At 33.8% G+C, this 14,188-nt stretch overlaps 1 protein-coding gene and 1 non-coding gene across 2 annotated transcripts in view; one reads left to right on the plus strand and one right to left on the minus strand.

Moving 5' to 3' along the window:
- LOC117315547 (aminopeptidase N-like) overlaps positions 1–9,152 on the plus strand; it is a 67,574-nt gene extending 58,422 nt beyond the window's left edge. Inside the window, exons 14-21 of the mRNA XM_033869788.1 lie at positions 516–663; positions 1,384–1,457; positions 1,778–1,882; positions 3,096–3,263; positions 3,520–3,660; positions 4,095–4,176; positions 6,463–6,536; positions 6,882–9,152. Coding sequence (XP_033725679.1) covers positions 516–663; positions 1,384–1,457; positions 1,778–1,882; positions 3,096–3,263; positions 3,520–3,660; positions 4,095–4,176; positions 6,463–6,536; positions 6,882–6,960 — 871 coding nt within the window. The 3' untranslated portion in view covers positions 6,961–9,152. The remainder of the gene's footprint in view (positions 1–515; positions 664–1,383; positions 1,458–1,777; positions 1,883–3,095; positions 3,264–3,519; positions 3,661–4,094; positions 4,177–6,462; positions 6,537–6,881) is intronic.
- A 1,797-nt stretch (positions 9,153–10,949) lies between these two features.
- Trnav-aac lies at positions 10,950–11,022 on the minus strand. Its single transcript has one exon. It is a non-coding gene; the product is annotated as a tRNA-Val (tRNA).
- Between the last annotated feature and the right edge of the window lie 3,166 nt (positions 11,023–14,188).

The following is a 14,188-nucleotide window of genomic DNA, read 5'->3' on the forward strand; positions in this document are numbered from 1 at the left end:
TCAAGGCTACCACGAAATCAATTCCCTCGCAAATATTACTAACTATACATTGATTCGTTCAATTATCAAAGCCGGATATTCGACAATGATGTGATTAGTTGTGTTTATATACTCATTTGTGTAATGTGGATATCAATGTGCTATCATGCATTGTGAAACGAGTGTCACCAAATCTGAAAACTAATTTTGTATTGCTGATAACCATTATTTCCATTGACTTAATTAATACTATCAACCCATAATATAAAGTATGCTGTCGCACTGTGTAACGTCACTTTTGATTGGTTTATACGTACACAGCGGCGATAATATAAAATATCGGAGTGTGTAGTCGTCATAAACCGCACGCGTTTTCTATTTTCCTGTGTGTGAATATTATGAGTCTATTACATAAACCTATACATGTTAATCCAAAAATATATATTAGATATAACATTGTTTTTCAAAAAGACTGGATTTGTTCATGAACATCGATGCCTGAATATGATTTTATGTCTTTTGGTCTTTTGTAATAGGGCCAAACTGCTGGACTATGACGTTGCGTTTAATATGACGACATATTTAAATAAGGAGGAGCGTTATGTCCCTTGGGAAGCTATGTTGGAATCCACCAGGTTCATCAAGGGCATGCTATCAAAACAAGGCGCATACATACTCTTACGGGTAACTATTGCACTTTCGGAAATCTTGTTTGGATAAACAAAAAACCAGTAGTAAAATTTGTCATCTCCACGTATCTTAGGAAATGATAATTTAAAGAGAAAAAGTCAAATTTTATTTATAATCGTTATCAAAAATGAAGTAGTAATAATTTCTAAGAAATTAGGAATATTTAATTAAATAACGGAGGGGATTATTTTGATAATCAAGTAACATCTTCTACTAATATTTTGTTATTCTTAATAAACTAGTATTTTAAGACAAAACAAAAGATGCACGCATGTATGGTGCACGTACGGGAGGCCGTCCTTAAATAACCTTGGCTGTTTATAGGACGTTAAAAACCATAAACCAAACCGATGACGGTCAGACGTCCGGCCAGATGGAAAATAGGTTATTCTTCTCCAGTATAAGTGTTTCTACGTCCGTGTCGTCAAATATATATATATATAAAAAAAAAATACCGCGACTTACGCCAATTTATACATTAAATTACTACAGTAATCAAAGAAACACACACTACAATGGGATATTTCGGTCATTATTCTAGAAATACGTTATCTGAGATCTTGAATATTTTACATTTTTGTGAAGCATGTGTGATTGTTTAAACTGTAAAGATGGATATTTTTGTTACAATAAAACCGACAAACTTTATAGATTATGTGTTAACAGCTGTGTTTCAGCACTATATTATGTTCTGTGTGTTTTGTTCATCTATAGCAATACCTACACGACCTCGTGGCGCCGGTATTTGATAAGGTCGGGACGTCGCCTGGGGGTATCCTTCCAGAAAAGTAAGCATGATATACTATATCTTATTTAACCTAAATTCAGAGGGGAATTATCGAGAAAGTTTTATTCTGGCAATAACTTATCTAGGAACTTTTAATTTGTATTTTTATTTAGTAAATATGTCTGACTTTACTGGGTGTTAATGCTTTGAAGTCATTCAAAGTAGCATGTTGGAAGGTTGTCACTGTTGATGGTAGTTAAAACCAAGAAACAGGGTCACTGTGGAAACCTTTGAATATTTGGAGTGAAAAGATCGGCGGTAAGTTAGATATGAATCACTTATGCATGTATGAGTTGATACCGGCTTTTTTTTATTCACTAGATATCTCCGTGAGGTAATATTGACTACAGCGTGTGACGTAGGCGTTACCAAGGCAATAGATTACGCTAAGGAGAAATTCCGCCAGTGGAAGGAAGATGGCGTTCTGTAAGTTCAGCATTTATATCTCAATTAACATTGACAACATAATCATTCTTATGGATGAATATAAAGCAATTCGAGACGACCATTTGATTGTATTGAGTCACATTACATATATTGATCTAGACCATTCAAAGACATATTGGTTTGAAATATGTTATGGAAAAGTCGACGAGAATGTGTATGATAAAGCCGGAATATGTGTAATGTCATGAGAAAATGACCTATACAGACTGATCTTGTATGCGGCTTTAAAGATTAAATTTATTTTATTTGCCAATATTCCGTTACAGTTATTTGGAAATTTATATTTAGAATTGAAACTAAATCTCGAGGATCACATTTTAATGACAAAGTATAGATATTGGGCACGAGTCCTAACATCTCCCAACATTACAACACACAATAATTAATTGCATGTTAAAACTAATGACACAGTTTTACGCATGCTCTAATACGCCTTATATATACATGTAAGCAGTACTATTTTAAGTGTCATATAAAAGGTAAGAAGGCACGGGAAGAGGAAACAATAACCAGGTTAAGTTCTGGTTATGCTGATCACTAATTTGGTTCGAATCCTAGCTAATCTTTTGATGAAGGGAGCCAGATTTCATGTCGTACGATATATTTGCGATCCTTTGCATCTCGGAAGGTCAGGGCCGCGATAGCTCAGTCGGTTAAAGCGCCGGGCACGCCAGGTGAAGATCCGGTTACGTGGTTCCACGCTCCCTAACCGTGTCGTTTGTGTTTCTCAGTAAGCTGAGAAACGGGCCCATGTGTGCCTTCGTTTGTGCCTTGAGAAAGGTACTTTACCCTAGTTACTATGGATGGCATCTGACGAACTTACCGTATGTTGTTCAGTGCGAAAGTCGCCAACAACCACAAAGAGACCCCGCCTCAAAATTATCCTGGCCGTTCAAAGGGCGATAAACTCAGCAAACGGAAACGTAAACTCGGAAGGTCCTAAAGCTGTATCTATCGAACGATAATTTTCAGACCCTTTTCTCGTTATCTCTCAGACTCCCTTACCACTATTCCCCTTTACATTCCAGACCACCGTCTCACTTTTCGTTGTTATTTTTCAGACCATCGTCTCACATTTTGTTGTTATTTTTCAGACAATCGTCTCACTTTTTGTTGTAATTTTTCAGACCACCATCTCACTTTTCGTTGTTATTTTTCAGTCCACCATCTCACTTTTGGTTGTTGTTTTCAGACCGCCGTCTCACTTTTCGTTGACGATCTACTCGGTCGGAGTACGTGAGGGGAGCGTGGAGGAGTGGGACCATGTCTGGAATCGGTCACAGGCCTCAAACGTCGCATCGGAACGACAAATGCTTATGGAGGCGCTCGCTCAGACACAAAAACCTTGGTTATTATGGAGGTAATGTCCAGTAGTTGATGTAATGTTGGATCACATTGGATCAAAAGTGATGTCGAGTGAGATTTGTCGCCTCTTACTAATAAGGCAATTTGAACATTGTTTTCATTTTATACAAAAAGACCGCATAGCTTGTCTAAATTATAGCCAAAACAAACATTTTTGAACAAAAAGACCGCATCGCTTGTCCAAATTATAGCCAAACAGTATTTTTGATATTTTAATTAGTATGTGATCTTTCTATTATCTGATTTTACAGGTACGCTAATTGGATTTTCGATGAGACAAAAATAAAAAGACAGGATGTACGACTGGTGGTCAGCTACTTCGCTAAGAACCCCCTAGGCCGTATGATCGCTCTACATCTCCTGATGAATAAGTGGGAACAACTCAATGAGCAGTGAGTCTGCCTTTGTGTAGAGTTGGTAATCTTTTGGTCGCAAACGAAATCGTAATACTTCTTAATACTTGACCATTTTTTCTGAATATTCTAATAATTATTAATATCAATATACACACCTTAGTGATAATCATATTTAAGCGATTTTTGCATAACGTATAAAACTGTTTTTGTTTTGTTTTCACCAACTAAAGTTATTATATATTCGAACTAAGATGATCACATAAATGGAAATCCCGTTCATTGAGGAACGATTCTATGCTAATTTAGATATCCCCTGAGGCCACTAGTGTTTCTATTGATATTGAAGACAAGTGCTCAAAACAAGTGCTATGTCTATGTCTGTTATAGGCAAATTCTATAACCCAGTCATTTTGATTTCTCAACCTCGCTTTGATAATGCCTTTCATTGATTTGACTGCTCATATTTACAGGTTCGGAGGAGACGGATTTTTACTAAGGGAAACAATAGCAGAAGTTACGCAATTTGTTAACACGGAATTCGAACTGGACCAGGTATGAAAATATGAGAAATTAGTAATTTGTGAAAAATGCACATTGACTCTTATTTTAACTCTATCTTAAGTGTATCTTTGGGAAACTAACATGACCGTAAGCAGCACATCCCTAGTTGGGAAGATTTCCGTTGGTAACCGGTATTACATGTAAATCCACGGTCGACAACTAATGTCTTCTCGGAAACTACTATTTATTTTCAAATTTACTTTGATCAATGATAATTCAAAGATGCTTCGTCTAGACAATGGGTAAGTATCATCGAATGAAAAAAAAGCGCTGGCAATACATTACCAAGCATGACATGCGTTCTGCTATTATTACACTCCGAAAGTTTAAACTTTTCCCTTTAGCCTATTAATTTGAAACGGAAAACATTAATTGCTTCCCGAAGAAATTATATCATGCACTGTCTCGTCGATTTGTACACAACTTTAAGTTTTATAAGCGATCATTGTAGGACACTATCATGTTATTTTAATTTTAGGACAATGATATTGTGATATTTTGGGGCATTGATATGATATACTATTTCATGACACTTTTATGATATTCTATTTTGGGACTGTTGTTTGATGTTTAATTTTAGGAAAACATTATAATATTGTTATATAGGTATTCATTGTCCATTGACATTGTAAGTTCCATATTTTTCTTTAACATGGATGCTATTCCTGTGAGAAGCAGTATGTGTAGCTTCTTCAATTATTCCCTAGCCTTAACCTTAACGGATGACAATTAATAGACAATATACCAATCCACTCATTTTTAAAGTTCAAGACATCTTAAAACTGTATGTTTCTATACACACTTGAGTGGAGGAATGTTTTTCGAAAATATTTCATTTCACGAACAAAAGGAAAAGTGTATAGTACAGATATTTCTATATTTGGGTTATTCGTGATACCGAGTTGATATACATATTGTACATAGAAGTTTGTATATATTTGGGTTATTTTTATACCGAGTTGATATACATATAAGTTTGTATATATTGGGGTTATTTTTATACCGAGTTAATATACATATAAGTTTGTATATATTGGGGTTATTTTTATACCGAGTTGATATACATATAAGTTTGTATATGTTGGGATTATTTTTATACCGAGTTGATATACATATAAGTTTGTATATGTTGGGGTTATTTTTATACAGAGTTGATATACATATAAGTTTGTATATATTGGGTTTTTTTTTATACAGAGTTAATATACATATAAGTTTGTATATGTTGGGGTTATTTTTATACCGAGTTGATATACATATAAGTTTGTATATGTTTGGGTTATTTTTATACCGAGTTGATATACATATAAGTTTGTATATGTTGGGGTTATTTTTATACCGAGTTGATATACATATAAGTTTGTATATATTGGGGTTATTTTTATACCGAGTTGATATACATATAAGTTTGTATATGTTGGGGTTATTTTTATACCGAGTTGATATACATATAAGTTTGTATATGTTGGGTTATTTTTATACCGAGTTGATATAATAGAAGTTTGTATATGTTGGGGTTATTCGTGATACCGAGTTGATATACATATAAGTTTGTATATGTTGGGGTTATTTTTATACCGAGTTGATATACATATAAGTTTGTATATGTTGGGGTTATTTTTATACCGAGTTGATATACATATAAGTTTGTATATGTTGGGGTTATTTTTATACCGAGTTGATATACATAGACGTTTGTATATGTTGGCACATTATAAATATATCAGGGGATAAAGATATTTATAAAGAAGTTATATGCTAGGAAAGGTAGTATAAGGCACTCATATTACTCTTCTTGTTCTTCTTGTTCTTCGCCTTCCATATTTTGTTCACTTTATCTACACAAATTATCCCACATTTAACTACTGACATCGAACAGGCCACCTTTATGTAAGCCAATGATAACGTTAAGATAAAATATGGACTTTGGAACAGGCAAACTATTTCGACTCGGGGTTTCAATTTTCAATTTTAAAATATCTTTACCACAATGTAAACTTAATTCGTCAATCACTGTAATCTATTCTTAACCATTCGTTCACTTTAACTCTGCATTATCTCGAAATTTCAGGTGCAGAGAGAACCCAATAGGATTTCTTTCTTGTAGATGAAACATCCATTGTTCTTTTGTTCCGTTTTGTTTCACACTTTCTGATCTCTTTTCATTGTGTGGTGATATTGGGCAAGCAGAGATACATTGCATGGGTGTCTATAAATCAGTTTATCTTGAGCTTGGGGTATTAGATGTGATCAAAATTATGTCAAATTCATTTTCAGCTTGAATCGCTGTTCAGTGCAAAGATGCCAACCATAGCGTTTAGAGAGACACGGAATTCCCTAGAGTTGATAAGGTAATGTTCCAGACACCTCTTAATGCAATTCATGACGTTAAGTAGATATGCCTCAATCGCCAGCTTTCAATAGAAATCAACGGTTTATTATAAAGATTGACGCTGACATATATAACATTTTATATTCCTATAAAAAAAATGAATTATAATTTGCGTCCATCATTGTCATAATTTAATGGTTAATATTCATTCCGTATTCGTATCCATTCGATTTTAATATTGTTTCTTTTACTTCATACACATTATGATGACATCATCAGGTGAAATAGATGTAAAGGGGGATAACTCTGACATTCTTATGCATTTTTGGGCTGATCGTGAATATTAAATTTTGTCTTATTTCAGAGGTAACATTAAGTGGATGAAAGCAAACTATCAAACGATATCGGACTGGCTTCGTCTGCACGTGGTGGGGATGCTGTAAATAGCACACAAAAAAACATATATGAAACATTTAAATTTATTTTTATTATACAACTGACTGTTATAAATAAAGATGTGTACATATTATCAGGATGTATATTTTGTTGATTGAATATAATTCATGCCAATGGATGTAAATTACAATGTTATTGATCTAGAGATATTAAGATAGCATTGATATATGTTATGTTACTGTTTGTCAAAGTAGACGGATAATCCTAACATGACGTATCAATATATATTGGAAATGTTTGAACATGACCAGACATATTTTCATTCACGAGTTGTTATGTTTTGTAAATGTCGTTGTTTCTTGAAACAAATTTGTTTTTAATTTTGTAAATACAAAATATAAGCAATATGCTGATATACTATCAAATGGTTTGTGTGTGTACTTGTTCATATAGATCAATATACTATTCTTATCCAAAAATGGTCTCTGTTGGAATCAATATAAAATAGATTAATTTAAATATGTATGCATATATTTATATAGATCTCAATGTGACATTGATATAATCTGTTCATACCATTGTACAACGTACTTACCATGCAACTATCACTTTGTCTGAATGCATAGGCTGTCGTACATGCTTCCCCCCCCCAATCTACTGGATTCTAGTATTATCATAACAATCGGTCGTTTCATTACTTACCAATAAGACTCAAATATTCGATGAGCTATGAAACAATGCATTACCCTTCGTAACCCCTCGAATGTGTTTCACACGTAACCATAGTTACAATAGGTTTATTATGAACAATTTATACGCCGGAAATAAGTTTACTCCCAAATGCAGAAAACTATAGGGGTTGTACTTTATGATTCGATATTATAAACTTAAACAGAGAAAATTATCAGAGTTTAGGGCGTGGAGTTCTGGTTATTATTATAATTATGCAGATACAAGTTAAGGTGTTATGTACCCCTTCTATATCATATGTCCCATTTTGATTTTCCTTGCTTCCAAATAGAATTTACACTCATTAATTCCTTAGCTTTACTGACGGTCATAGCATGACAAAACAGCTGTATGTTGCACTAATCATTTTTTATCAGTAATACTATCTATTAATAAATTCGTGCGATAGGTTTTTTTCTATCTTTATTTAACGGTTCACGTTATTAATCATGTAGACAGACCGGCATTTTCCCTATTTGTTTTACTGTAAGATCTGTGCCATGTTATCTATATTTTTAAAACAGAATTATGGGTCGAAATCTATTTTTGACGTTCAAATAGTTTCAGATTTTTCTTTAAAAACATTAGGAAAATTGTGTTATGTTTAGAAACTTATTGGGGATAGCTCTTATTTAATGTATCCAGGTTTGAAATCCCTCGACTACGATGTAAAAGAAATTACAATGCATACAGGGCACTATTACTATTCACATTAACGTTTGAATTCCCGTTTTTACTAAATTACTGGTAGCAATTTGAATTGTTTAGCTTAACGTTGTAGATTCACTATACCCTGATACTACAGCAGACATTTGAAAGCCATACCCAAGTAAAGTGTCATTATCCTGCCGCGCTCGACACTTTCCACAGAGTCACTATCGCTCTCTACATCAACGGAATATGGTGTCACAATATCAAAGCTCAGTCTCTGCCATCTGGTGGATAAAAGATGTACTCTTTGTACAATATTGCACGAGATCGTCATGTGGGTTGTTGATCCTCTTTAATCTTCAACAACTTAGCGATTGGTTATTTGTCCTATCATGGTAACAGTTACATAGCTAGTTGGTTTAAACAGTATTTTATTACCAAAAATACTTACAATACATTGGTCAATATATACAAAAATTAAGTACAGGCAACAAGAGTGCTAGTTGTCTTTGATATTGCAATGACATAACCCAGGGGTGCAAAGAGAGAATATATATTAATGTCAAAATAAGTCCTGAAGTTTTTAAGCTGTAGCCCCACACAAATGGCTCTTAACTCATTTGATCATGAACGTTCCATATTAAGGACTTAAATCTAGTTACCTAAATTATACCCATACCTTTATCTATCTGAACATACTATAATGTCAAGGACGTGTTAATGTACAGTGTTGTTATTTGTAAATTTTGTTTATATTAAGTATGAATACAATATTTATGTAAACAAATATCACATGTAAAGTTTAACGTTTTGTACTATTTATTGTGTAATCCATAATAAAACAAAGTAAAACACCATGCTTTGTCTTAACATTTATACATTGTATATGAAATATAATGCTTTATATTTAAGGATTAACATCAATTATTTTTTCTGTTATACAGTCATAACAGAAAAAACTGGAGTGTACTCTAAATAAACGCGAAGAGAGTACACTCCAGTTTTTTATGTTATGACTGTATAACAGAAAAAAATAATGTTAATTCTTATAATTTAATTTCGTCTTATACACACCAAGATATTTCACTTTCTTTGGCGAACTCTTTTCTGTGATAAATTATTACGCAACGTCATCAGCCAATCAAAAATGACGTTACATTTCGCAACGTCAAAAATTTTGTTATGGAGGTATAACAAAATTATTTCAGCCAATGAAAATGCGTGTTTCATACAAAATTAAATTATTATACATTCAATGTGACATTCAAATAAAACAAAGTTTTTCTACAGTTAAGGTATGGATCATTCAAGTTACTAAAATCCAAGGGGAACGGAGCTTTGTACTGAAGTGTTGAATTTTGCTTGGTCTTGATAGGCATGGTATGAAGGAGGATTTGGAATACTACGATGGCGGACATGAGCCTGAACACATCATTCCATATCATTGGTAAACTTTCATATGGCACATAAAAATATTGAAATACATCTATCTGTGTATTAACAAAGTGTATTGTGGTACATAAATAAAAAATAGAAAAAAATCAAACACGTAGTGCTTTGCATAAGTTTTGAATTTTACTTTTTTCTGTTTATCAATTCATGATTCAAATGTCCTTTTTGTAACGAGTTATATCTTTTGCTTATGACCAGAACCGACCGGAAAAACGTTAATAACAGCGTCAAAATAGAACGTGAAGTTCATTAATCACGTTATTATGAAAAGCGTAGTAAGTTCCAGCTGTTAACGTACTGGGCTACTGATAGGGTCTCCAATATAGTTAAAGACACCTGTATATTTTCGTCATCGCTTTGAAAGAATCGCACAACTAGCCCATGACATTTTGCAAATGAATGTTCATATTTATCAGTTAATATGCCAACTTATTACTTGGTAAACGTTTTGTCTGATGGTTTCACGGGTTTTGGCCGCTATTTTGGTAAAACCAGATTAAATATATATTCATTTCTGCTTTCTTATACTTTTGTACTAATGATGGCAAACGAATGGTTGAATTCCATATCTTGTGTACCTGTACCGAGTCAAAGTGTACATAGATATGAAATATTAATCGGTGAGTACCATCGCAAAAAGCGCAGTGGTAAATAAAAGATGTACTGAAAATCCATAACATTTTGTCAGGCTCCCCATCTCTTAGTTACATGTACATTAAAATGCAGATAAATTCGACACAGGAACTACGTAGTTATGGGAAACAGAACTTAACTAAATTCAAATTAAGTTGTAGATCTACGTCACTATATAGAACAAATTGTCTCTGCCGAAAATCTCTGAAATGCTCTACCACAGGAAGCTATCATTGAGTCTCATTGGTTACAAATGTGCCATTTCAATTCATAATAGAAGATGTGTATTAACAGCACCGATAATCTACCAAAGAAATCATCGAGATTCACCGAGAACAAATGCGTCTTTTCAAGTCACAAAAGAAAAAATTGCCGATTATCAAAGGAGTAACTTGGATGTCTAAAATCGCACTAGAAATACACAAACACAAAATAATTATCATTTACAATTATTGACATAATTGAATGATTATCTTTCGAATATCATGAGTAAAGCTACAAAACTGATTATACCAACCTTTTTGCATTTATTATGATAAATTAAAAATAAGCATTACAAATTTACTCAAAAAGGTTCCGACGAGTTTCGAACTCGTGACCTTCTGCGTGTTAAGCAGACGTGATAACCACTACACCACGGAACCCTGTGTTCACACCGCCTGTGTATACATCTCGCGACTGACGCTATAGGTCGTGCTGCATGTGGTGAGTGTGTTAATGGAGGCTGCAGTATAAAACACTGTTTTTATGTTCAGTCGATCATGACTACCCTTAGTCATCGATATTGTATATAGAATGTGTATCAAAACTTATTCATTTTATACTACTTAATCAGAAACAAATGTTAGGTGTAGCTTGTAATTGTTTAAGTAGGGCACAGAGAACTGCTAGTTTTGAACATTTTAATCTTGAATTGATCCACTCTTGGTAATGATAGCAAACATACGCCAAACGTATCATTTTGATGCAATATTTCCTCCTTTGTATTTGCAATTGTAAAGCGTTTACAAAATGTATTAATCTAATAAGTACATACTCAACCAAATGTGTATTATATAGTGTCTTGATAAACATAACTATCAATAGCAAGGAAAATTGATAATAATCCAAATCGATATTCATTTCCAAGACAGAAGCTTTATCCCTCAGCATGCTATCAACAAATATTGTCATTTGAAAATGCATGGCCTCAACTGTGTAAGGAATGCATCATGAGGCTGCGGTATATATTAATTTAGACTTCTTCTGATAGCCCGAAACGGTGGACAACTTTATAGTGCTACCTCACTGTATTATACTACTGATGACATTCAAAAGAATACACACAAGGTCACATAATACTAAAAACACGCAAGCCACTCGTCCCTCCCCTATTTGCCGAGGAGCAGTAACACTCCGGTATGTCTCGGGCAGGGGCTAGAACCTGAAGCTTTCCTCACAGGAGCGAACGCTCAATTGAAGGCTTAAATTGAGGCATTATCAAGTTATCAACTGATATATTAGGAATAGGAAAGTATTTATAAAGAGGAGAAACGATAAGATCCCATATTTAGTCGCCTTTGCGAATCTTAGGGTAGTAGATACAATCGATATCCTCACGGATTTCCATTCGGGCATCATTTACATAGCATCTGTACTGTAAATATGGAGCTTATGTTACCAGATGTCGATTTGAATCAATATGCTTTTAAAAACACAATCGTCAGTCTGATATATAATGAAAGCAGCATTTAAATAAAATTATCTGGAAATGATGCTGACGTCAGATCTTTGATGAATCGTAGATTTGAAATGTTTTCTTTTCGTGGCTTTATGCTAGTTCGATTAATTCATTCCGATCCAAACCACCGGCAAATCCGTGAAGAATTAAACCAAAATTTTCTTCCAAATTTAGGGCTGCGTTAAAATAAATGAATCTTCAGTTATATTTCTCTATGATAATTATATGATACACGTAATATGAAACGTAAGGGAGTGTAGACATATATGTGTATGCCTTGCGCGGTAACAGATACAATGTATACGGGTGTAAGTATGCATGCAATAAAGAAGTTTAGTATCTTAAATACATTCCGTTAAGTTTTTTTCTTGAATATTGTTTTAAAGTCTAGACATGTCCCTGTGATCCGTGGTTAAAAAGGGACTGGTCAAAACTACTTCAATGTATTTAAATGTCTCGGGCTTATAATCTCTTTGGATGCCAACGGACCAGGCCATTAGCAACCAGTCCATGCAGAGACAGGGCCCATAAATATGTTTCAACAAATAACAACTACTACCTAGATATTCATGTGGTACGCCACGGTCAGTTAGGTAAATCAGGTTCTTTGTGTTGAACTATAACTTCTATTATTTCCTTGGGAAATAGTTTCTTTGTCAAAACCACAAATAATAAAAAACATATATGGTCCCTTCACACGAACATTATACAACAACCTGGGAATAATAACATCCCCGACGTACAAAATATTTTCGTATAGTTGTTATCCACTTTGGTTTGAACAACATATATCATATAATTAGAAATGCCTCGCTTTGCTGTTCCCGACCTGAAGCTGATATACAGTTGTGTAGGTTCTATATGTGATATTTACGTCTCTGCTAAAAAATGAATGAGTAATGCCCTACCTAAATAAAGCCTTGCAGATCGAAACAATTACCGGTTTAAAGCTCCTCAAATTGCTATCGATAAATGGAGTACCTTATCAACCCCCGCCATTCTAAGGTGCCGTAGTAATGTCACGTATATAGCTATGATGCTACTGATATTATGTTAATTTTAGAATGTTCCCCTTAACTTTGGTAACTTAATCTAACATTATAATAATGACTAGGATTAGAATCAAAAGGTGTATTTTGATTTATGGAAAATTTTAGCATTAAATACTGTTATGCTGTCGTGTGGGATTTGTAGATTGTGAGGCTTCTTAGAATCGGAACACGCGCACTCGGTGCATACGGGTCAGCTGGGACATTCACTAACTTGCTGTGAGTTCGGGAATCAAAACACCAGATAAAGAAGACGCTATTTATACTGTGATTTGTGTGATATATTCCGCAGAATAAGGAGTTAAAAATACTGAATATTGTAAGTGATCATGTTATGTAATAATTATGATTGTCTATGTATCTATTAACATTTCCCTTACCTGTCGTGTAATTGTGGTTACTGAGTGTTCAGACCATTTTTGAGAATTTCTAATTTCCTGCGAATTAATTCATTTCTGAGTTGTCTTATTTGAAGTATTACCAAATATGAACAATAAGTAAAACTTTCTTAAAGACAATCATCATATTCATTACATTAATACTAAGGAACCTGTCTAGTTACTACAGAACATCATTAATCATTAACAAGTTAAAATTGACAAACACTCATTCAGATATACGTTTACATTACTAATTCAATAATTTATATAATATAGATCTCATCAGTCTATATACCACGATTTAATCCTGGATTTTTATTGATTTCAGTGAAACAGAATAATATAACCAACAAAGTTAAACGTCAAAGATAGAACTTATCAGCACAACCAGCAGGAAAACAAACCAAGTTTTGTTAGAGTGTCACAAGAAGCGGATCTAACGTCAAAGATAGAACTTATCAGCACAACCAGCAGGAAAACAAACCAAGTTTTGTTAGAGTGTTACAAGAAGCGGATCTAAAATGGTATTTCCAGGTTTAGTCATAATTGCCTTTGGAGTCGTCATAGATCTGTTTATTATTTTGGAGGAGGAGGCAAAGAAAGAGGAGATAGAGGAGGAGGAAGAGGAGGAGGAGCAGCAGCAGCAGCAGCAAGAAAAGGA

The sequence above is a fragment of the Pecten maximus genome, chromosome 17 (assembly GCF_902652985.1).
Source record: "Pecten maximus chromosome 17, xPecMax1.1, whole genome shotgun sequence".
In the NCBI taxonomy this organism is placed as follows: Eukaryota; Metazoa; Mollusca; class Bivalvia; order Pectinida; family Pectinidae; genus Pecten; species Pecten maximus.